The sequence below is a fragment of the Poecile atricapillus genome, chromosome 3 (assembly GCF_030490865.1).
Source record: "Poecile atricapillus isolate bPoeAtr1 chromosome 3, bPoeAtr1.hap1, whole genome shotgun sequence".
Classification (NCBI taxonomy): domain Eukaryota; kingdom Metazoa; phylum Chordata; class Aves; order Passeriformes; family Paridae; genus Poecile; species Poecile atricapillus.
Genome location: NC_081251.1, coordinates 101,938,437 through 101,964,341, shown reverse-complemented (window position 1 = coordinate 101,964,341; position 25,905 = coordinate 101,938,437). Strand labels below are relative to the sequence as shown.

The following is a 25,905-nucleotide window of genomic DNA, read 5'->3' as shown; positions in this document are numbered from 1 at the left end:
AGGAAAAAGCCCTGTTGTTTATGGGAGACCACAAGTACAGTTTTGATACCAGGCCTGGGGTTCAAAGGCTTCTTCTGTAGTTAAGACCTCATCAGCTTAGAAAGATTTAGACTCACAGTGTGAATCAGTGCTAAAACAGATAAATTATGCTTTCTACTGCTATCTCTGCAATTTATTTCCATGCAAGAAGTTTATAACCAGAATTCTTTTAGGATTCTTAGTAGGGTGTCTTGCTCTACAAATTAAGCCCAAGGAGAATCAAAAATTGATTTTTTTTTTGCAGCTCAGCATTGCAGCAATTCGAGTATTTGTCTCTGTAGGGAGCTGGGTGATTCTGAATGAGCACTGACGTGTCTAAGGCTGCCTACACACACAGCAGAGGCAGACAATGAGTGCTGCCCCAGGCAAGTTTCCATGTGCTACAGTTCACAGCCCGCTCAGGCTCTGCTTTAAAGGTCCCCCAAAGCTCTTCTCTGTCCCCCTCTGCCAAGCTGGCAACACTGCAGGCACAACTGCAATTAAAGTTTTTAACTCTGATTAAAGGAAATATTCAGGAATTTGGGAAAAAATGGCCTCTTCTAAACAAACGTGGTTTGAATTCACAGCCAAGCAAAACTGCAGGTAGTGACAGAGGCAGAAAATGCAGGGTAAGACAAAACAAGCATTCTTAGAGCAGCATCCAGCCTTCATGGGAGGAAGTAATCAGACCTCTGGCAGCAATTACAATTTTTTACTGCACTAAGCTTTGTTTTTATTATGACCCTGCTGTTGCTAAGATAGTGCTCTCAAATTACCTTACATACAGACTGTATTAAACAACAGGTTTGCCCAATTTACTGGGCCAGATGGTTCTCCAAAGTTTAATATATCATTGGATTTACACTATTAAAAAAACCCCACGGCCTTGACACTGCTCAGCCAAGCCAGTAAATAACTTCTCCCTTCTCCTGATAGGCACAATGTGTATACAAAGTTTATTTCCTTTCCTGTTTGCAATTGATGCCTTGCAAGCTGGAGCAAATCGGTGTTTTGGAGTCGTAGGAAGCACTGTTGAACAGTGAAGGCAGCATCCAGGAAATATGCTAGGCTGAAGACCCTCACACCAAAACTTCATCTGCCAGCAAGGGAAGGTAGGGCAGGTGGAGCAGCAGGATTATACATACAAATTAGAAATGACTTGGGTAAAAGGGAAAATAACCATATGAACAGCTAAAGGTAGGGAAACAAACTGTTCCAGCCTGGATATTTTACATCCACTGAGATATGGCACCATCATACCATGAAACGTTGAACTGCTTCAGAATGAAGCTGAAGGGATTATCAAGAGACATGACAAACACCACCAACTTTAAACCAACACTTTAGCTGATTGCTGTTTAAATCACAGATGCAGCAATTTAAAATAATCACTGTTCAAAGAGCAATGAGATGCACCCTTGCACAGCTTATGACGACAGCCTAAGATTCCTGTTTCAGAAGTTAAGCTTTCAGGCAAGGAAATCTCTGACCTCCAGGAGCTTAAGGCCTTTTAAAATAGACAATGGCTTTGGTGCTTCTGGGCAGTTTCAAACTGATGAAGCAGTAGCTCTTAAGAGGGTAATCTTGAAGTTAAATTAATGCCTGATTACAGCAGATATTTATTTTGAACACACAGAATGTGGGGATGTGCTTTCAGAAATCTAGGAAAGCTGAACATTTTGAAAGCCTTGAACATGTTAGTATAGCTTTAAAACAAAGCTCAGAAAGATTTTTTTGGAAATCCAATTAAAACCATTAAAATAGTGCTGTTTTCTGAATTAGCCACTTTAACCTGAGAATGAGAGATTATTCATGAGGCACCCAACAATACGGAAAAATGAAATAAGCACTCAAAAAATGCTTTACAAACTTGTGTGCCATACTGAACTGTCATTAAAAAGGGTAACTGATGTTCAGGCTTTTCTTTAAACCTGGTTTCACACTGTATTGTGCTAAAGATTTTTATACTTTAAACACTTTCTCACTGGTTTTGCCAAATGAACCACCAAATGAAAAGAAGGCAAACATTCACCCTGCACATTTTTGAAGATTAATTCTTTTAGTAAAATTTCCTTGTCCAAATTTTGCACATTCAATGATACTCTCCAGATACCATTGCAAAGTAGCTCAAAATAATTTTTCTGTAAAACTTTGCCTCAAAAATGAATTTTTGGCTGCAATATTGAAACAAGGCTTCAGTTTTTTAACAGAAAAACCTGATGCAGTAGCCATTTAGACATTTAACAACATTTAATATTTTGAGAAAGATTCAGCATCATCTATTTAGCAAATAATAAGCACAAGGAGTTGGTATTTCCACTTGATCCAGTTACTAATGCCACTGAGTTAAATGCAATGTCCTGTGGCCCCTTACAGCACTACCAGAGCAGTATCCAAAACACTGATTTAAATTTCTTTTGCCAGATTTTATATTTGGGTATTGATAGTTTACATTTGTCTAGAATTTACTCAAAACATTCCCTTGAAAAACTGAAGGCAGCTTAAGTGATCAGAATTGTCTCTTCTTGAGCATGGTTACTGCTTAGTGAGTTATTTTTATTCAGACATGTAAAAACTAGCCTAAGCAAAATCTTCTTCTAAATGAAGCAACCTATGAAAAGTAGTATTGGTAAAAGTAGTATCAGTTCAGTGATTTGATTCAGAGAATTAAAATAACTGGATTAGTACCTTCAGTGCAAGATGAAAGTTCTCAGAAAAGGCAGCTTCAAAAGAACTGGAAGAAAGCAATTAGCTTCCCAATCCTAAACGAAACAGTTGAAGCTGTATCTGCTTCCATAAAACGGCTGGAGAGAAAGCCAACACTTCCCAACCCTCATTAGCACCAGCACACAGTTCTTAACTCAACATCAATAAGAAACCCTGCAGGTTCTCCCCATGTCCTCTCCCTTTCACAACCACTTCTATTTTGCACTTCTGAAAGGAAGAACATCAGAACAAAGGGAAGCACTGAGAGCACCTAGGCTGGTGTAACTACTCCACCAGCAACAGCTGGAACACCCCACCAGTGTCACACTCTGCAACCTGGGCGTAGCCAGAAGGAAGGAAAAAGTCAAGCTGGTTTCGTGTGGTTGATTTTATTATTACATACTGATAATACATTTCAACACATCTGATATCAGAGTAAACCCTGTGGGACAAATAAGTGCCATAATGGGAATTATGGAACAGAAGATTGGTGTGGAAAGTGTGGAGCAGCACTGCATCTGATTTAAAAAAAAAAAAAACAAACCAAAAAACAACCAACCAAAAAAACACAACCAAAAACCAAAACAAACCCCAACCTAACACAAACAAATCTCACCCCCGAACAACAAATCAATGCTGTGAAAACTTGTGATATTAAATTTCACTTGAAAAAAAAAAAATTAAAAATCTTAGGAGAGGCCTTAAGTTCACAAACTTCTGAAAACACGGGAAAAGCCATGTGAACCCCCCCCAGTGAATCCATCACAACTCAATTCCATTAAGACCTTTTGCAAATTCAGTGTTTAAATCTTCTACATATTTCTTCTTTACTGTAAGAGAGCACAATAAGCTGATCTATTCTACACACATTGTTTCACTCTTTTGGGGCAAATGACAATCTCAGTTTCCTCTAGCCTTAAACAGCTATTTCAACCTATATATATATATATTTATATATATACATACATGTGTAAACAAAATGTTACAGAAATGGCTTAAAACAATTACACTGAAGTAGCCCAATTCAGCTATTTGTGCTCTTTACCTCAAAATCCAAAATGCCAGATACAAGCAGGAAAGGACTGCACTGCTGCAGTCTAACAATGATCCCATTTACTTGGTGAATTTGTAAAAATCATTTCAAACCACAATTCCAATTAATTCTAGAGGGCTGAGAAAAGGAGTAATACATTTACAGTAACTGCACAGCTTGCACGGCCAAAAAGTCTCCAAATTCATTTTTAAACTGTTATTAACAAGTAATGGAATGTACATGTGCTGATCATTACATGTAGAACTCAAAAACAGACACCTACTGCACCAATCCAAACTTGTTAATGCAGAAACATATTTGAAAATATACAAAATCTGAAGTTGTTACATGAAATCAAAACCTGGTTTTAAAAAGTGCACAGTAAAAACTGAAGGTAATTACTATATAAATTATCCATAGTGTGTGTATTTCCTGTTTTAGAGCCAACATTAAGGTCTATTTTATCTGTTACAAGTTCTAAATATTTTAAAGCCATTTACAGCACCAATTCAGTTTTTACTAGACCCAATACCAGCCTCTGCTTCCTGGAACAAACAGGAACTGGATAATGAATGGTCACTATCTGCATCCTGTGCAGCAGCAGCTTCCAAAGACTCAGCTGTAAACTACCGATTTTTGTTCTTTTTAGAATTTCCCTGCAACAAGAAACAAAGAGAACATTATCAGGTAAGGAAATCTAGACAGGTAACATACAAAATCTGATGTCTGATAATTTATGCCTACAGCAAACAAGGTACAGTCAGACTGAAAATAAATAGTCCACAGACCTCTAATTTTGACAGACTGTAATGTTTGCTCTGAAAATTCTTCTATTTCTATAAACACAACAGGGCCAAGTACCAAATATCTCAAATAAGCAGAACAGTTCCTTACTATAACTGAAACCTGTGAAAGACATTTGAGGGACACCCCAAGACACTCAATTGTATTAATACCACTAACATTGTAAGGGCAGTGAAGGCAAGTCAAATCATAATGCACCTTCAGGTGCTACTCCAAATAAATTCTTATAGAATAACTGCATCAAATTAAAAATCAATCCCCCATCATATTGGGTTTTTTCCCAAAATAAATTTTATTTTGATTCAGATTGTACAGATTATTCCTAATTCAGAACAGAGTTTGTTCAACAGCTAGCCAGCTCACATTTGACCTGCAGTAATTCCACAAAGGAAATGCGGAGCTTAAAATAAAGTTTTGTGCAATAGTTACTTGCTGGCAATTCTCAGTCCTCCTATTTCCTGAAGATAACATTTGTTTTGAATCCAACCAACAACTCTCTCCAAGTGATAAGGACTTTAACTGCATCATTTGGATTTCAACTGAATCTCCATTTGGTAACATTTGAAAACCTGTGTGGCTTCTGTTGTGATTCTGAGGTCCCTCAGAGTACCAATTCAAGTCTTAGAAGTATGGCAAGTGAGAAATTCCAAAAAACATTTTATAAAAACATTAAGTGCTATGTTCAGTATGCAGCCAAGAGCTTCCTTCTGGAAACACAATGGCTTATACACAACAAAGTAATTTTAAAGAATACAATGCCAAGTTAAAACATTCAGAAATCTGAAGAAAAGCAGGGGGAAGAGTTTACTCTAAAAAAATAAAAATCACCATCATGGGATCTTTAATCAGAACATAGATTTTTTATTATTTTTATTTTTTTAATCCTTTGGTGACACTTGCTTCTGTGCATCCCACAATTAAGGAGAATAATGACAATTTATTCATTTCACAGTCAGACAAGCAAAGGGCCAAGGCCTTCACAACATCTTTTCCTCCCTAGCAGCATCAGAATAGGATTTTAATCACTGACTGCTCAGAAAAGCAGACTTCTGTATTTTTCATCATTAGGTAAATTAAAAATCTGTTTCTGATAAGTGGGTAGACTCCTTGCCTGGTAAAGAATTTAAGCTCACAGAAGAATACAAGTTGCAACTTTTTCATTCCTACACAAGGGACAGATGAGCTACAAAATGGAAATAAAAGAGAAAGAGACCAGCTGCCAAGGACAGATCATGCTGCAACCAAAAGGAGAAGGGACACTTCTACCCAGAACTTAATTGCAACCACACAGGCCCACCAGCTAGATTTACAAATAGCTCCATTTTCACCACATTTAAACAAAAAAATGATATGATCTGCCATCAGAGGATACACTTTGAGAACTTAATGTGAGGCAGTGACATGAAGAGCTTTTTCTTTCCCACATGTGTACTTAGCAAGAATTTTTTCTTCACTGGAACTTGGAGAAGCAAGTTTGGAGTTTTCTTTCCAGCTGGCTCAGTGTAAGAATTACAGCTCATGAACTGGTTTGTCCAAGGGCAGTACTGCAGGAACACCAGATGTAACCCCCACACCCCCGGCTGCAGCCAGGGCCCTGTGTCAGCACTGCCAGCTCACCTTACTGGTCATCTTTAGTGTATCAATCTCTTCCCTTTGCTTAGTCAAGGTTTCATTCATACTGCACAGATGGTCACTCATCATGCTTAACTGGTCCTCGTAGCTCCTCTTTGTCGTCATCAATTCATCCTAAGGGAAAAATAAAATAACCAGAGACCCTGGCTCAGTATTAGTGATATTTGGCAAAGCAGCACACTTCCACCTCCACTTAGTAAGCTCCACTTTTGATGCTGAGTGTGTGCAATTCAGCTAAAAAAAAAACAAAAAACTAAGGAAGTCAACAGCTACTTTTCTTTTACCTTAAGTCTCATGTATGGTTTGTTCCCTTTATTTTTGTGTTGCTTCCTTTAGATTCCCCCGCCACACGTACACACTTTTTATGGCTTACATAAAAGAGTAAGAGCTAAGTTTTCCACCACTGCTTCCAGCCAGGAAACAAGTAATGTTTACTTGTTAAAGTAAAACAAGGGTTAAAGCATGGCCTGCAGAAGAACAGACATGGCATCCAAAGCTGAAGGAATCACCACTCCACATCTAGCTAGGGAGAGCTATGATCTCTCTGGGATTACAGAGAGATGGGGGCATAGTGTGCATGACTAGAACACAGCCATGAAGGGATACACACACTTCAGGAAGGACAGAAGGGAAAAAATCTTGCTCTGTTTGAAGGAGTGGCTTGAAAATTATTAAGATCTCATAAGTAGGGATCACAGGAGAACAATAGAGTGGTATGACAGGCATCTGCTGCAAGCAGATAAGAATCTCCCATGCACAGACCCTGATCTTTATTAGGGATTTTAATTACTCTGACACATCCTGGAAGGGCAGCAAGGTGGAACATAAGCAACTGAGAAGTTGTCTTGAGTGTGGCAAAGAACTTCTTGGTACCAGTGATCAGTGGGACCAAGAGATGCTCCCTGCTGAACCTTACTTACAAATTACCTGTTACTTACAAATAAGGAAAAGCTGGTCAGGAATGTGAAAGCCAATGGCAGCCTTGGCTGCAGCTACCATGAGTTAGTGGAATTTAGGTTCCTGAGGGAACCAAGATGAACAGTAGAATTACAGCAACCCTAGTCCCAAGAAGAGTAGATTCTGGATTCTTTAAAGGTCTGCTTGGAAAGGTCCCAGGTAAAACTGCCCTGGATGTTACAGGGGCCCAGGAAAGCTGAATGACCAAGAACAGAACGAGGAACAGCCCAATGCCTAAGACATGGAGTGACTGTGGCAGAAGACCAGCATGCATGTATAGGAAATACCCACTTCCACAGCTTGATCTGAACTCTCTCCTCTCTGACCAAAGGAGGGGGACAAATCACCTTCAGAGGACCCTTCCAACCTAAACAAGTCTATTATTCAATATTATGCAGAATACTAAATGTACAAAAGGTGTGTGCCTGCTATCTTTCCTAGGAAGTTTAATATGCAGTTGGAAATTAACATCTCATGCTGAGTTCAACATTGATTGTGGAATTTCTTAAAGGAACAAATCAAAAAAAGTGTTTAAAAAGGATTGTCCATGGGCACAACAATTTGAAGTTTCTAACATTATATTCATGGCCTGGTATGGAGCAATTTTGGTACTTAGCATCACAGACAGATGAACAATAATGATATTAAATAAATGTAAAGAAAACACGAAGGAATTTATGAATTGTGTATTTATTTACACTTTATTGTACTACTGGTTCCTTTCTCAGCTGTGTGGAGGAGAAGAACAAAGGGACAGAACACTCACAGGATGGTGTAAGAGTTGATTTTTGTTAACAACAGCTTCTTAAAGATTAGCCCAAAACTATCTTTGCTTAATATTAAAGTACCTATATTAAAAAATACAAATCAACCTGGCATTTTTTAGAACTTTCAGACCCAGGTTCAAGAAAGGATTAAGAATTCCTTGTATCATCTGAAATCAGTCATACAACCACCCCTTTTGACATTACAACGATCTCATTTTCATGAAAATCCTTGATATCAAATGTGCTAAAACACACAGGTTTGGCCACTATAACCTTTTCTTGGAAGCATGTTCCACTTCAACTTTATACCTGGGATTTAAAGTAGATGATTTAAGGCTCTTCTCTACATACCACTAGAGTTCCTACATTCCACAACTCAGGACTTAGTAATGGTATGGCCAGGCTAGATGGTTGTAATTTTTCTGCTCCAACTTCCCCATATACATGATTACAAAATTCATCTATTACATTACAGAACAATTTACTTGCCTGTAATCTGGTGATGTTTTGACTGGCGAGCTTCAACTCTTCCGTGAGAGATTCCTTGGACTTCTCTGCCAGAGAAAGTCTTTTGGCAAGTGCTCGACACTACCAAGAACAGGACAGGGAGGGTACAAGGGATCAAAGTCAGTTCCAGAGTATTGCCTTGTGGCATCCTTAAGTGGTTGCTTTGGACTTTTTCATCTTTCTGTGATACTTGGATTTCAAGAAACTCAGAGCTTGTGTTCATTTTTAAATGCAGAGGCAATGCTAACATTCAATGTTTCATTTCACAGAGCTACCATATTGCCAAACCTCTAAATATCATATTTTTCTCGTAACTGCTACAAAACTTTTCATAAGTAAAAAGCAATACAAACTCACTTCACACAAGGCTCAAATATCACAGAAAACGTGGTTCCTCCATACTACATCATCTTCCATTAAAAAAAAAATATTTAAGAGGATTTCCTCTGTTAACCTGGAGCTTTAGTTTTTTCCACATCATTTATTACACAAATCAAAACAGCCACCACTTTCAAGAGAAGTTCCCTCATGACTTAAAATGAAAAGGAAACCATAGATACAATGAATCATCTTGTTCAGTCTTGCAGCATAACTTATGTCTAAGAACCAATTTTCTCAGGAGAGCTGTTTCCATCACTTCATAATACACTCAAATATTTTTGAATGACATCAACAACACTATAAAATTAAGTCAAAACTTCCTTGGTAACTAAAGCCAGCTGCTTCAGCTTATATGAACAAACCTATACATGACACACATTATATTTCTTAATACAGCCAAGACAAGGCTATCAAAGGATTTATTGAACATAAAAAGTTCTTTTACAGTATATGTTTTTATGTATGCTAGACCACAATCAAAAATATTCCAGGAGCAGAGTTTTATAAAACATTATGCTCCATATATTGAAACTCACTATCATAGCACTTGCCTGTGGGAAGTTCAAAAAGAGATTTACTGTCATTGCCTGCATGCTCACCTCAGCATGGAAGTGCACTGATTTGCTGTCAGCAAGCTGCAGGTGAGAGGTCAGCTCTGCTATCCTGGCCATGTAGTGAGTTTTTATCAGGTCTTCACGAGACTCAACATCTGGAGCCTGGCAAAGAAAAATTTAAGCTGTTTATGTTTAGTAGACTGAATACCTGAACATTGTCTCTATACAGATTTTTTTCTTTCCTTCTGAGGCCTGGCTGCTCCACCAGTATCAAAGTATTAAATTCCCCAAACACAACAGACAAATTACAGCAGGCCACCCTGCAATTTGTCACTCTAATGGGGACTCTTAATGTCAGATTTCCTTACATGACAAAGAGCTGACTGAAGAGGCAAGACTTTAACTTGCTTCAATATATCAAGTGTGTGATGAAGATAAAAATCCACTGCAGAAGTGAACAACTTTCACCTACGTGAAAACTTACTGCCTCTTCCCAACAAGGAAGAATTCCTTCGCATAACTTTATTTCAGAAGCATACAAAAATCTAACTTTTACTAATGTTGCATGTTCCAGAAGTTTCTTTAGACATTCAAAATTTAAAAAAAAGAAAATAAAAAAAAAGCCCAAGAACTCAGTAGTTTACAGACTAACCCACTGGAGTCAGCTTTCACATGATTTGTCATTATCTTCAAGTTCAGCACTGTGCAGAAGCCTTTGAGAACTTGTGTCAGTTATTATCTAGCCCCCTCCCCCTTTCAGAAGACAAGGAGGAGTGAATTACACTGCATCAGGTCCCTGTGATATCAGAAAAGGAAAAGCAGTCAGCCTTACTCTCAGAAGTTCCTGCTGAATCAAGTGTTACATTATAGCAGGGCTAAATAAAGAGTTAACATTTAGTCTGAGGGCTGGTTGAAGGTTTGTTTCAGGGTGACCTCTGCTCTGTACCCCAGGCATTGCAGCTAGGGTCTTTTATGCAGCTTGAGCAGTTCCTTGAGGGTTAAGAATTGAGGCTTGGAATGCAGTTTGGGCTATTGAGGCACAGACAGACCAGTGCCTTCCTCAAATTACAGAGAGCAGACCCCAACTTCAGTTCACACTGCTCCAAAATGCTTACATGGGCCAAGTAACAGTTCAGTATCAGAAGAATAAAATTAAGGAACATATGGATTCTAGAAATTTGACCATTTAGTATATAAAGACTACATGGTTGACTTGTGTCATTATACAGGGCTATTCTTGGTAATTAGACCTGTGGAATAAGTTTAGTAGAATCAGAATTGAATCATTTAACAGATGGACTTTAATAATGTTTAAAACAGATTACCTTTTCATTATCAGTAGTTACAGTCAACATTCCAATCTAGAACAAGATAAAAAATACACTTAATGAGAACTGCAAAATAATAGATACCATTTGGTATGCATTTTGGTTTCAGTCATAGAAGGACTTTAAATTTAAACAATCTTGCAACCGTTCAAACTGAAATCAAACTTAAGTACTTCCACCTGCAACATAAACAAGAGTGGTTACATGAGTGCCTTAAACAGAATTAAACCTGACATCAACTCTCAAAAATATATCTCCTGTCTTACGAGGTAGAGGGGGAAAAGGCAATAAAAGCAACAAAATGCAGCTGGGCTCGTACAGTTATGCAACTGCTTGATCATATGAAACTAATTCAGAGCCACATTAGCGCACTGAAACATTACTGGTTGTGTTTAAGATGAAGGAAAGTCAACCTGGATGTCTTGAATACCTTCCAAATTCCTTCCTTTCCCCTCTGACTAGTAAGTACTGATAAAACTCTACAGGAGCAGTGTAAGCCAATACCTGGTTTCATGAAAGAATATCTTCATAATCAAAGGGGCTTTTTTCCTCCCTTGATCTCAACAGGACTAGAAATTTATGTTTATGGGAAATATTCATAGAATGTGTTGACCTGTGAGTAACATGGTCCTCAAATTCCTAAGGATTCAAATAGAGGATCAAAAACTTAAGATGTCAGTTTACTTCAAAATTGAGGATTTCAAAACAGTCCACTGGTTATTTTTACCCTGGACCAGGTAAGTGGAGAGGCCAAAAAAAAAAACAAACAAAGAGAGAGCATTCTATTGAATGCTGAGTAGATTTATTATTTCTTACAGATGACATTCCTGTTAATACCACTATGCCACTTCAGAAGTGGAATTCAGGGGAAAGGCCAGTTCATTTTAAATATGTATAGTAAACAGGAAAATGCCATTTGCCAACCCAGAAGAGCAAGGAAAGAACACATCCAAAAGCAATTGCTGAACCCAAACTAACCCTAATAAGTCTTCAAATCCATTTACAAACACTACCTACCTATTTCCATTTGCTTTAACATACCTAGAGATGAATAAAAGTACTGGAAACATGGGCCCAACCGAGATACACACCACTTGCAAGGTTTCCTAACTATAGGCAAATCAGGAGGTTAACACCTGTTATTTCCTCCTCAGTTACACAAGTATAGAACTACAAAAATATCTTCACAATACTAAAGACAGCAAACAAAGTCTCAAAACCTAAGAAGTGCCAAACTCTGCAGAAAGAATTTGCAAGCAGCTTTGCAAATACAAGGACCCCAATAGTGAATGCTTTTCAATACAGTCAAAAGGCTTTCATTTTTAGTGTTCCACTGATCAAACAGCACTGCTACTAAAGAAAGTGGATTTTCTCTATTGAAGGGAAAGGTTACTTACCAGACTGGTGCTCTTAATAGGTTCCTTCAGACTCTTTTCTGTGGTTTCCTTCTTTTGTTCTGCTGTATTTGGCAAAACTGAACGCTCCTGGATAGTTTCAGTTAAATGTCCAGTAAGAGAGTTCTTCAGTTTTTGGTTTTCTTTCTCTAGCTTTATTTTAGCTAGCTGGGCCTCCAACATCCAGTGTTCTTTTTCTTGTTCAAGTTTTGCGATTTTTTCCAAACTCTGCTGGACCTTTAGGAGGGAAAGTTTACAGTCCAGGTTATTGAACCCAGGGAGGAAAAAAACCTCACACAGGAAATGTTTGAGGACAGTATTATTTTAAACCATTACATAAGTGAGGTAACAAAGTGCAGCAGGTAAACAACCACTGTTTTGAGCTGTGTGTTTAGCTGTGGTTGTCAAAAATGGCCACACTATTTACTTAGTTGGAAACATGAACAACTCATAAAACTGGCAACATTGTACTAGGTGGAAAACCAAAGCAGAGAAGAATTTTATAAAAACTTGAAAGATGCGTACCTGGCACTATCACTACCTTTTTTTATTCCAGAAAGACAAACTGTCCCCTCCCAGCTGTCCCACCTCACACAGACAGACCCACCCACTTTGTCCAGGTAAGAAAAAAAATATGGAACAGAACACATCCATTCACTGCGTATTTCTGCTGAAATTCATTTCACTTAGAATACTGGCAACTACAAAAAAAAAAAAAAAAAATCACCAAAATATTTGCTTCTTTAACAGTTCAGTAAAAATGCATTAAGCACAGGCTGAATATCCAAGCTAATAAAGAAGTGTCATTATTACTTAGTTATTCATATGAAGCAACGGACAAATTGTATCTGCTGTGCTTTTTAAATACCATATTACCCACCCCGCTTCACCTTCCAGAAAAAAATTATATATATATGTATGTACATATATATATGCATACTATAGATAGAAACTCTAATCTATTACTCTAACTGAAAAGATAAATCACTGCTCTTAACTAGTGCTAATAATTCCTGTATAGTCCAAAAGAGGACTCAAATCAGTACACAACATTAAAAACTAATCCTTCAGTATGCCTTACTCCTGTATTTATTTTGTATTTATTTTAATGATTAAAGATTACCCGACTTCTTGTATTTCCAAATGAAGATACCAATGGCATAATCCTGGCTTCTATATCTATCTACATGTACATTCCACAGATAACCCAGCCAGACAAGGAGTTTATTTCAAAACTCTACAAGACATCTACAGTCTAATGTTAAGGTTCAGCATATTCATACCTACAAATGACCACAGACATTAATGTGGAGACTTTGATACAAGTCTACCTTTACAAAATACGCTACCATATATGTTAGTACAATGTATACCACAATACCTGTTGTGCAAGACCTTCCCTGCTCTCTGTAGAACTCAGGAGAACTCTGCGATTGGCCAAAGCCTCTTCATAAGGCACTGAATCTGCACAAGGCTGCAGAAGAATCAAAAAAACCTTCTCAAAACATGTCACACACTAGATCAGAACAGGTATTTCTATTTTCATTTTCTTACTACTTTCCTTACTTTAGTAAAGGGAAAAAACCCTCATGTTCCAAGTACTTACTGGGCAGCAGGAAAAAGCTCTCAAGAAATACTGCCCCAAAAGGTACAGTTGATTAAAAAAAAGTGCCCAGAAAACTCCAAGTGTTTATTAATGACCAAAGGCATCTTAAGGTCCTCTTTACAGACATTGCAGTGAAGTGATTTAGTAACAACTGCTAAGTACATTATGACTTAATTGTTAATTTTAATGGAGGCAACAGGGAGATCTAATGGCATCCAACCCTTTGGTTCAGCACATTTTCTCCAGGGTACCTACTTCTTTTTTTTTCCCTATGCCTCCCATTGAATTCAAGTGTAAAAATATGGTTTCATTTGCTTTGTATTACTGGTGAATACAGGAGGAAATTTAAATAAGCAGCCACCCTCTTCTCCTTGGAGTCCTGGCATAGAAATAATTTGTGGAAATGGGTAATGACACAATTGGCACATACCATAAGTTGTGAGGGCAACTACACTCTCTAAAGTTCTCAGTAGCATTATTGCACTGAGGATTCAATTTCCTCAGCCAAAACCTGTCATTCAGACAATCTCTTCCATTCCAAACACTGCAAATCCTCACTTTGTATTCTCCTTGGCATAACCAACTATCAACAGAACCGCGCTCTCTCTGTGCAAGCATGCTGGCTGAACAAACCTTCTTCAAGGACTTCATGTAGGCAGCTGCCTTCTTCTTGTACTGCAGCATGCACTCAGCTGAGAGAGGGCTGATGAACTCTGCTCCTCCCTTAGGGCCATAGCTCAACGAGGTGGTGAAGTGATCCAAGTTGTTGCTGAAGAACGAGGCCATCTACACACATCAAGAGAAGTGGCTCTTTGAATTAAGCTGACCAGAAGGATTCATTGGAGCAATTAGTTTTTCAAAAGATAAGTATTTAGTGAAACAGGACTTCTTAACAAGACTTTGAAACAAGCTACAGGCTCTTCCATGTGATTTAGACCTTCCTAGCACAAAGCATCCTCTACACAGTATCTGCTTTTATCACTCACTCAGTTGTTTTTAAATCGTAACTTCAAAATAACTCAAGAATCAACCTGACACTGTAGATTATTAATACCAGAGGCACACAGAGATTTTCTAAATCATTCAGCTAAGTTTATTTTTTTTTTTTTTTAATCTGCACAAGTTAAGGCATTGTTTGAAACAAATGTATCCATTACCTTGCCCGCTCCATTTGTTAAAGCAGCAACAGAGGATAAAATACAGTCATTTGTAGTTATGAGTTTCTGTGTGGCAGTTGGAACTTCCTGTTCTAAAGCAGCTTTCTGGCTATAATGCTTGGAAATATCTGGAAAATGAAAAGCACATTTATGCCAAATTAAGAATACAAAACTTTTTGAAAGTCACTCACAAAAGCATCTTAGCCTAAATATATTAATTTCAACAACACCGAATTTTAAAAAGAACCAAGTATTTATCATGTAAGTACATTCTCACTGTGGCCTAATAAAAAAAAAAACAAACAATTGTCTGACAAGTGAATAATGTGCACCAATTTTAAAACAGAGTACTGTTGCTACAGAATGGAGAAATCCCAGCTCATCACCACCACAAACTAAACTGAGGTATTCTTAAGAAGTTCAAAATTACTTGGGATTGAGAAGGAAGAGAGAGATCAAATATTCTCGAGTATGGGAGTGTGAGATATTAAGAGGAGCATTTCTGTTGATAGTTAATGAATTCTACTGACAGTTTTTTTCACTAGCTCTATTTTCAGTACTTCCTTTAAAGCGTAGATTGGATTGACTTTACTTTGTAGTGACCATATTAAGGGGTAGAAAGTATTTTAAACTTATCTATGCTACAAAACTCTTGGTTTAGGGTGTCATTTTGTGTGAGGTACCATCTTTAGTATCTTTAATATCTCCTTTTTTTTCTTTAAAACAAAGACTCTGCAAAACCGGGTAATACTATTAATGCTATTAAGAAAAAAAATCTATTTTGATTAAAATTATTAAAGCTTAATGTTTAAACAGCTGACTAGTAAAAATCCATCTCTGTGGATTATACTCTCCCCAGGAACAGCTACATAGTACTGAAATTCTAGGACATGCAGGAACCATTTTCCAGAAGAAGCCAAGTTTCAAAAAGAACCCACATTTCTTTGTAAGCTTTGGTTATATATTCATGTTAAAAATAGTCATCACCCTAAAAATAGGAAAGAAAAATTCCACTTTGAAGGCAGGTACTAGGTCAGTGCTACATATGCAGGGGGAAAATATGTACATTTCATAGCATTCCATTCTGTATGCTAGTTTCAGGAGAGCAATGAAGCTCAGAAAGTGACACTGCTCAGGAAAATCTGGAGAGCCACAATTAAATAATCCAGCAATTCTGAAGAACAAAGCCAACAGAATGGAGGAATGAAAACCATGCATGAATGTCTAAAACAAGCAGTTAGTAGGTTTAGCTTTTTAGCTTGTAAAGGTAGAACAAACTAGATTTATCACATATGATACACTCAGCACTGTTAGAGAGAGAGTGCACATGTGCTATGCTAAACAAGAAAGAAGCAAAGCTGAAACAAGACAACATTCCCAACTCTCACCTTTTAAAATGTCATGGAATCCATGAAGACTTGCAGCAATGTTTGTAAACACAAAGTCATAATTTGTCCTAAGGAGTCCTTCTGGTCTTGTACCTAAGAGTAACACATAAGAAGGAAAAGAAAATCACAACACTAAGAATTGACCATGAATGAAAAAAGTTAGCTTTGAAAATAATTCAGTTTCCACCTACTAGAACTGTTTGCATAAATCATAACATTCATTTACTTAAATTTCCCCTTCAATATCAAACATACATATATCCAATTTTGGCAGAGCAGGCAAGTGAAAGGCTTCCAAGTTCCCTAGTTTTTACTCGGATTTGATAAATATCAATTGTTTTGGTCTCAAAAATCACACATACAGAATGATGTTCACATCTGTAGGAAGGATCATCTAGGTCTTTCCAAAGAGTGAAGACTGAAATTCTCCACTCCCAAGAGTGAACCTGAGCCTATCCAATAACCATTTCCTACTGCTATTTTTCCCCACACACAAACACACAAATTTTATTCATTCATTACCATGACAGCTGTAATAGCCTTAAGACAAGGGGCTGGAAGTGATGATTAGTAATAAAATGTAATTTACCAATGATTTCATAATTAAGAGGTGACAAAGGCACACAGTCAATCACACTATAAAAACCCACAGAAAACCAGCCACAGGGTAACCAACCAAGCCAGAACTGACACTTACTTGGTAAGGCCAGAAGACTGACGTACGTGTGTAGCTTCTCAAAGACTGCAGTCAACCTTTTCATGTCTCTGTGCAGCTCCATATTTCTAGCTCTTAAAGCAGCTGTGCAAAGAGAAGACTCACACTCTTCTTCCAAACTAGGAATATATGAATTATTTTTTTAAAAGCAAGCAATTGTCTTAAAAAAAAAACAAGTTCACAAGTTTTGGAGCACATACGTGTTCTCTACCTCCCCAGTCCAAAGCAACAGCAGACCAGGAATTTCTTTCAGAAAGGCTAACATAGCAGAGGAACTCATCAATACATGAAAATTACCATGTGCATCTCCACTCCTAGGTCACAAGCCAGGAATGACTTACTCTCACAGCAAGGAACTGATTGCAGTAATTTAAGTTTCAAGACTTTTTGCTCTACTACATAAATTCTCTTTTGCTTCCTAAGGAGCATGAGAACAGTTATAAATTAGGCATAAATCAAGGTTTTTCTTCTTCCTTAGTCCAAACCCTCTCTTAAAGCAGTTCTTGGCACGTAAAGTTCACCTCCCTTTAATCAGACCAGGAACAAAGATTTTCACAGAAGGGATGTACACCTGGCCAAGTTTTCCTACATTGCTACATTTCCTCAATGATGAATAACCCTCAGAGAGGCCCAAGGCACTAACAGTTTCAGTGTATCACACCTGGATAGTATCAATGTTACTGAATAACACTAAGAAACATTAATGAAAGTTTCATTATTTTTGAAGTCTTATCTGTGAGGGAGGGTGTGTGTGGAGGGGCTTTAAAATACATGTTTTTACTCCTAATGCCTCAAAAAAGCTATGCCTAATCGCAAGGTTTAGAAAACATCATAAAAAAAAAAGAAAAAAAATATTTCAGCCTTTTAAGACAGAGCAGAGCTTAGAGTGTTTTAAGGCTGTAGGTGCTGACAGTGCTGTATGCCTGACACAGTGCCTATTTTTTATCTATCAAATGAAAGGTACCTTTTTAATTGATAAGGAAGAATCTTTCTTAAAAAGCCTAAATAGGAAGCCAAATGTTCTGAGAAGGCCTTCAATTTCACAGTTGTTTCCTGAAAGGAAAAAACAACACGTAAGCAGTTTTGCTCTGTAAGAATCTTTTTGGATACCAAAAAGAGGAAATCTTACCAGGACTGTCACCGTATCCTCTGTGATGCTCTCAAACAAGTGCAGCATTCCTTCCTCCAGAGGGCGAACATAGGAAGCGTTTTCATGGAGATACTGTGAGAACTGAGGACAGAGAGGTTTTAAAATGGTGCTTGCTGACGGCTCCTGTGAACTCTGCCAAGGTAATAACTGAAAGGGACATTTTGGCAAAGCCCCTGTTCCCTTTAATGATGCCTAAGGTGTCATTAATGAGATACAACAGTCCAGTGATGTACAGCAACCTCTTCTATAGGGCAAAAACACACCTTGAGGGAAAGCGAGAAGTACTAGAAGTCCAGGCAAAACCACGCCTAGGGCTTTGCCACGGCATCCTGTGTCATTTGAACTGCCATGCACAGCACACCAAACCTTGACTTTTTAGTTTTAAATAGTCTTGCATTCCTTTCTCAATTACATCCAATTAAGGCTAGATCCATGCACCGTTTACCACCAGAATAAACTATCCCACCTTCCTCCCAAAAGCTGTTTGCCTCCCAGCCTCGTCCATCAGCACAAACATTTGCAAAGCTATGCTGTGCAAAGTAGTGAAGAACTAAACCCAAGTCAAACTGAGAGCAAGAGATGTGTCTTTATCTGTGTTCAGTCCAGTTTTCAACATGAGTCAAAGCATGCAAAGCATGGAGCTCCAACTGATCACAGGAGAATTCTTACTTCTAAGTTCTTACTTCTAAAACTATGACAGGCAATAATGAAACTTTGGCCTCATGGACCTGCCTGACTTTTCTGAAAATTCCTTAATTAAATCCTATAGTTAATTTTGCCTTCAAAAAAGCAGATCTGAGAACATAAGGTGTACTCTTACACATAATCAAAATGTAACAACAACATCAGCTTTCCATTCTGGTACCTCAGAATCACAAAAAGCTTCTTCAACACATTAATATAGATAGTAAAAAGTGATCCTGGTTTTTATTTTACCCCACAGAAAGATACCTTCACCTTTGATTATTTACACCACAAGGGCAGCTAAAGATCCCAGGCAGAGTACAAGAGATTTTAGTTGTTCCTTGTATTATTACAGTGCGGTAACACAGTGTTAACAAGAACAGTGAGATGCTAAGCTCTGATCCAAGCATGCATAAACCTGGATGGAATCAGGGAAAATTCCTAAATCTAAGGAAGAAGAAATAACACATGCAGAATGCTCCTGACTTTTGTTGCAAGAGAGAGGATTTGAATTATCCAGCATGATGCTGTAGACCCAGCAGAACCCAGCAATCCAACACTTAAAGAGAAAAGGAATACTTGAACCTGGCAGGGAATTGTCCACATCTACTTTGAGTGTTTGGTGGGGAAAATAGCTTGAAAGCACCAGACAAGACCTGGAGTTGGGGAAAAATAAATCAGTGCAAGTCCACTAAGCCACTACCTGACACTTGTTTCATTTTCTCTGCCATATTCAGGGGAGGTTTTTGACCAACTTGGTGGAGTAAGCTAAAAAATAAAAATTTAAAAAAAAAAAATCACCCTGACAACACTTGCCAAGCAAATAGATAAATTAATCAAAAATACAGGAGTAACTACAGCTTCATTGAGCAATAAAAGATGCTTTAATGCTGGAAAGTCACAGCAAAAGCCCAGAGAAGTAGCATGCATTTAGGGAATTACATCATGATTACACAATAGAGCAGACTACAAGAGATTACAAAATAATATATATATAAAATTACAAAAACAAAGCTTGAACTACTGAATCAATTATAAGAAAAGGAAAATGAAAATATGGTTCTGATTAAGTTGCACGTTTCAGCTGTGCTGAAAAACAACAAAGTGTTAACTAGGAGGTAAACAGGGGAAAAAAAATCAGGGAAAAAAAAAATTTGTGATAAGAGATGTCTAGGAAATCTGATTTTACTGCTTTAGTGTAAACTGCAGTAGTACCTGAGAATGCAGTCACCACACTGGCCACATTAAAGAAAAAAGGAGACACCACTCCTGCCCCAAAAAATCTTAAAGATGACAAACCCACAATTTTCACAAGAAGGATATGCCACTCTGAGGGCATTTGATGGCAAGAGCAACAAAACGTTCTCAAAGTATGCTGAATCTCTGCAGGAGGGTATTCTTGACTAAAACAGTTGAAACAATTAAGAAGGCAAATGGAAGGGGATTTCTCTAGTGGATAACCACTTTCATAAGCATATTTGTTACCTGCAAAGAGATTATAGGAGGTTTTTCAAAGAATAGGAAAGTTTTGTGATAGTTAACATTGATACCACATGCACTGCAGCCACCTGATCAATGCAAACCACAATTCACCTCAGCAACTTAAGTCTGAGCCTAACCAACCACTAAACTGAAATTAAGAATCACAAAATACTCCCTGCAATGTAAATACTCAAAGATCCCCTTAAACTATGAAGTCAACTCTGATCTTAATGCAATTTGTTCCAAAGCATACATATATGCATCCCCACACAAACCCTTGTGCACAGTTATTTTCTCTATTTCACAGCATAGGAAAACCAAGTCAAAACATGAAGCTTAACAGCTCTGGATGATACTCTCAGAAAATCTTTCCATTGAACTTTATCAAAAGAGATGAGTAAGATTTCTCATATTGATTTCAACATGCTTTACAAACTTGAAGCTTCAGAACACTAACGGGAAACATCTTCATACAAGCAGCCCAAAATCAGATTATAAAGTTGTGTTTTGACAAGGGAACACACCCCAGGTTCTCTCCCTCATATGTCTAACTTCTATTCTTTATTTAATATTACAGCTAGACACTTAAAACACAAGACCACATTCTGTCTCAACATCTCCTCCTTCCAGCTCAACTTTCAGCAAATGCACTTCAACTTAGCAATCAAAAAAGCAGAGTTTTGATTTGATTATCATATTGCTCTTCTAGCAGAGGCACAGGGGAAAAGGATTCTCTGCAGCTACACCTCACCCACATTCACAGAATTCACCGAGCAGAGATGTCTCATGCAGCAGGGGCTGGCTCTCAGGAACACACAGCATTCCAGTAAAGGTGGTGCAAGTTTGCATGGAATCACTCATTAAAGTCTAAATAACTGAATATATTTGTAGAATGAAGTGTGTAAACGTTACCTTCTGATTTAAGGGTGATATTGTGTCTGTTGCAGAATCAACGGGGAAGATCTGTACCTTCTGCTCAGTGTATGTGTGGAAGTTCAGGAGAGCTGTTACAAGTTCTTGGACAAAAGCCACAGCCTGGCCAGCAAGGTCTCGCAGCTTCAGCTGTAAAGACAGTTATAAAATGATTGTATTTGGCATGGATCTATTTAAATATGAAAATAAAAACTGTTTGGATACAAAAAAATCGTTATCAGTAAGTTCCTTCTTGTTATTATTTCAGCCTAAAATACATAACAGTTATGTTTAACTTAATTTTATTCATCAACTATAATGCCACTCAGAAGGACACATTGCTGACAACAAAGTATCTTTCCATTTCACACAACTGGTGATGGTTTGCCTGTGCTGCATTTTTCAAACTTGCAAGCCACTAAAACACTTAGAGGTCAGCACAATTACAGAAACCATGTCTGAAATTTCCAAAGAACAACAGACTAATTGCTGACAACAGCTCAACACCAGGTTGCAAGGAAGCCTCAATTTAATTAGTAAAAAAACAATGATGTTTTCTCCCAGAATTAAAGGTGTCTGTTTCTCTCACCAAGAACACTCAACTCTTATTCACCTGGACACAACAGAGCTGCTGCTCATGACTAAGGCTGTTCTGTGCCTTTAGTACAGCAGGAAGGCATCAAAGAAATTAATCCAGAATGGAATATAAATTCATCAGAGAAGAAAACTATGCTCTTTTGGGATTTATGGAAAGAGAATAATGTTATAGTGACATTTCAGCAAAGAATACCTTATCCTTCAGAGACATACTCTTAATGCTTCAATGGACTGTTAAATCAGGTCAATCTTGATTATGGATCTGGGATGGTGGCAAGTAATTAAAGCAGTCATTATCCTCAGTTTGTGTATGTTAATTAGCCATGCAAGGAAGGGAAACAGACACTATTACTGTCCTTTACACTGCAGCCTGTGCTAATACACCAACATTTTGCCTCCACTGGCAAAGCCAGTCATAAAAATCTGTCCTGGAACATTTTCAAGACTGCAGAGCTTGAAGCATGAAGTTTCCTGACACAGTGCTGGCAGAAAACAGTAAAAGAAGAAAGTCCCCATGCAGTTATTCAGATTTTTCTTGGAACTCAGCAGCAGCAACCTGAAATTTAAGGCTATTTCCATCACAAAACTGTACAGCAGGTCACCTGTTCACACAGCAGACATTATTAGGAAAAAGGTTTCTTTACAGGCACTTCTGAAGAATGGAGAAAGCAACCATTTTATATCTTGCAGTAGCAAGTGAATGCACTAACCTGAAGGTTTGAGACACACAAGGAGACAGAAAAAAACCCAGTGTTGTAGAGCCCACCCTCAGTGGTAGCAACACATGAAAATTTTGACTGCATACAGGTTTCTGATTTGCTATTTTGCTAAAAAACTTTAAAATATTCAGCCATTCCAGAAAACCAATGCTTATTTTTGAATACTGACTAAACAATATTCACAAGGAATTTCATTAAATTACAGTAGTGAACAGAAACACTTTGTTTTCTAAAAATATTTAAATATATAATGGTTATTTTACTGCAAGTAAGAGATGCTTTGGCAAGAAGTATCCCACAAAATATAAATGAACTATGCAGAGATCTCAAAGTGACATGATTTATTCTTTGAAAGGGTTGTGACTGGTGACAAGTAATGTTAATTAATATGGCACTTTAGTGCACACACCAGTGTGTAGTTTACAAGTGCATACATTCTCTGGGCTCAAGTGATGTGACTAAAGAAGCTCAGTTTGAGGGAAAATTTAGGTTACCAAACCTACCTTTTTTCAAGAAAAGACTTCTGAAGTACTGTAGTTTTAATCAACTTCAAAAGTTAAATTTTCCAACTTCTAGCTTACTGAAGGTTGACCCGATAAAATAATATTTCATATACCTTTAATAAGACTCCTCAACATAACAATACACACAGCCTGTTGAAAAGTGCCGAGGTTCTGTGGGCAGAAATGATCTCAGAATATCATGACAGTAGTAAGACAGGCTATATTCTGCCACTTCAGGTACTAAAATGACTGGCTTTATTTATTTCAGACATGAAACCACAAGAAGCACTTACCTGATTCCTTCTGTTGTGCAATGGTACATTCAGAGCATTGTATCGAGTAGACCCTACAGGACAAAAATTGAGTTGCATGAACTTGTTAAATTGTGGGAGGTTTTAAAAGATATTTTTTGGTACATACTGATTTAAAAAAAAAAAAAATTGCAGGGATATTACAGTTTATGTAAGCAATATTAACTAAAGAGATACAAACAACTCCCTCCAATAAGGTAGGACTAAATATCGTCAGTTAAGAGTTTCTGTGATTAAGTGTAGGGAAAGCAGGTCAATGCTTGCCTCAGATGGCAAGTCAAATTTAATCATCTGAAGACCCTGAATTTGAAAGATAAGAGCAGACTCCTCTTGCTCAAAGAACAATATTCATCACAAACAAGAGTGAAAGAATCTTTTAAAAGAAATCACTCTTAAGGAAGTCAAGATTATCTTCAAATTTCAATTACATTCCAAGGAGGGGCCAAGTAAGACTAATATATTTTTGAATGGTTTCAAAGTTTTTTAAAGCTCCTGTATACACTTAATATGTTGATAATTTAGACTAAGATATACTCTCCGTGTATTTCAGCTTTCTTCTCCAGTCATGAAGCAACTAGAATGATTTTTCAGTCACAAGCAGCCACAATTAGAGGGGCAGAGGGCTATTTGTACCTAGAGAACAGCTTACAACATCTTAGAGATTTAATAGGGATCACATCCATTCTCAATTCAGTTGAACAACAACCAGATTACTTGAAAATTTGCTTGCAAAGGAAATTTACAGTTTCTTATTCCTTTTATGTCATTCACATTTGGCTATTAACAGATGGAAATAGGTAGTTACATTTAGAGGGAAAAGAAACCTGTCCAAAATTATTGGATCCTACTTCTAAGTGCTTCAGAAAACTTTTTCTGCTCTGAAAATTATACTTAGGAGTCATTTAATTGTTACTGAACTTAGCTGTTAGTTACACTTGAAAACAGCTACAGGGTCTATAGGAAGACAGCTGGAACCCAGAGCAAACAAACACCTCCTGACTTTCATTGATCTATCACTAAAGAGATGTTCTCTATTTGCAGTGTTTTCTACTACACAAGCAAAGGCATTATGCTATGGCGGCTGAGTGAGCAGATAAATTATTTTAGCAAAATTCTTGCTACAATGGTAGACACCTATAAAAAATGCAAGCTAAAGAAGACAGAGAAGTAGAAATAGGCAGCAGATACCAGGCAAAATGAGAGAAGTGAAAAGGATACCAATTCAAGGCACCAACACCTAAGCATGATGTGCTGTATGGGAGTCAACATTTCCTAAAGAGGAGATGATCTGGTGTTCCTAAGCCAAGACTCACGGGATTGCCAAACCAGTGGAGAGCTTGGAACACTCACCCCTGCAGCACCTGCCAGATTCAGCTTTTGGAGAACCTAAGGCTTCTTAAAACATTGTCACCAGGTTTTTAACTGAATGAAAAATGCAAAAGCCATCAATGAAATACTCAAGAAATTCAAAAGCCTGTTTTCACTTCTCTGCTCCTTCACTACTTTCAGGATTTTCACTATTCCTTGTCTTGAAGGTCCAGAAGAGTCCAGCAGTGCCTGCCCACCCTTGTGTTCAGCTATTCAGGAAAGCACACAGTGCAGACTGACCCAGCACATACTAACCCATGCTTGTACCAAAGCCATGCAAAGGCTGAGCACTCCTAACTCCAGGGGATCCTCTGCATTTCAGCTGATCTAGCAGCAGTTGGAAAGGAAGCAGAAAAACATTGCTTCAGGTAAAAGTCCCCAGGTTCAAAGGGCTTTTTTCCCCATGAAGAGACACACGAGTCTAAGACACCTTTCAGGTAAGAACTACTCTATGTGTTTTCTGATCAATGAGACACCCTGACAAATTCCCCACTAGCAAGAAGTGCAGACCATTATTGATGCAATAGCTCTGCTGCCACCAGTTTCCCCCAACTTAACTTACTGCAACTCTTGAATATATCCTGCCAAAAATAATACTCTTTGAGATGAGTAACCAATCTTTATGGAGCAGCCATTAAATTGACAGTGTTCCTTCATCATTTACAATAATCTGTCAACACTAAGCAAGACAAGTGGCAAATCACTTAGAAGCCTTCAAAAGTTTCAACTTTCATTATATGCATAAAAACTTGCATTTAGAATTGTAAACTTTGTGTTTTAGAATTACTGAAGAAGACCATGACAAGTATCAGGAATACTTACTACAGTTTCCTCCAAGTGTCTGTTCAGATGTCCAACACTTCTTAGAGCTAATACATTTTAATTCATAAGGAGCACTCCCTCCAGATGGATACCCAAAAAATCAAAGATACCCAGACCAAGGCAATACGTACTTGTGTCATTAAAAGGTACTTTTTCATTAATTATGCATAGAGATTCTTCCAGTCTACTGCCCAAAGCTGCTTGAAGATTCTTTAGCTGTTGCTGGCTAAATAACAAAGAGACAAACGAAAAACCACACACACACACACACATTGTAAACCTTTAAAATTTCATCTGTATCACCAACACCATATCTCACTATAAGCATCCCTTGAGTGTATAGGTATGTCTCCTTCTAGAAGTTGGATTGAAATAATACAGTGGAAGTCATTTGTCCTTCTTTATCTCAT

At 37.7% G+C, this 25,905-nt stretch overlaps 1 protein-coding gene across 2 annotated transcripts in view; it reads right to left on the bottom strand.

The window, feature by feature from the left end:
* Positions 1–3,100: 3,100 nt before the first annotated feature.
* PPP1R21 (protein phosphatase 1 regulatory subunit 21) overlaps positions 3,101–25,905 on the bottom strand; it is a 31,215-nt gene continuing 8,410 nt past the window's right edge. Inside the window, exons 7-23 of one of the 2 annotated variants that reach the window (XM_058834441.1) lie at positions 25,627–25,721; positions 24,929–25,000; positions 23,288–23,340; positions 21,176–21,325; positions 18,077–18,178; positions 17,912–18,000; positions 16,930–17,066; positions 16,233–16,325; positions 14,845–14,972; positions 14,321–14,473; positions 13,463–13,555; positions 12,085–12,318; positions 10,685–10,720; positions 9,405–9,521; positions 8,407–8,505; positions 6,179–6,307; positions 3,101–4,413 (exon numbers count right to left, since the gene is read on the bottom strand). In XM_058834441.1, coding sequence (XP_058690424.1) covers positions 4,384–4,413; positions 6,179–6,307; positions 8,407–8,505; positions 9,405–9,521; positions 10,685–10,720; positions 12,085–12,318; positions 13,463–13,555; positions 14,321–14,473; positions 14,845–14,972; positions 16,233–16,325; positions 16,930–17,066; positions 17,912–18,000; positions 18,077–18,178; positions 21,176–21,325; positions 23,288–23,340; positions 24,929–25,000; positions 25,627–25,721 — 1,810 coding nt within the window. In that variant the 3' untranslated portion in view covers positions 3,101–4,383. The remainder of the gene's footprint in view (positions 4,414–6,178; positions 6,308–8,406; positions 8,506–9,404; positions 9,522–10,684; positions 10,721–12,084; positions 12,319–13,462; positions 13,556–14,320; positions 14,474–14,844; positions 14,973–16,232; positions 16,326–16,929; positions 17,067–17,911; positions 18,001–18,076; positions 18,179–21,175; positions 21,326–23,287; positions 23,341–24,928; positions 25,001–25,626; positions 25,722–25,905) is intronic. The other variant, XM_058834442.1, reaches the window with a different exon arrangement.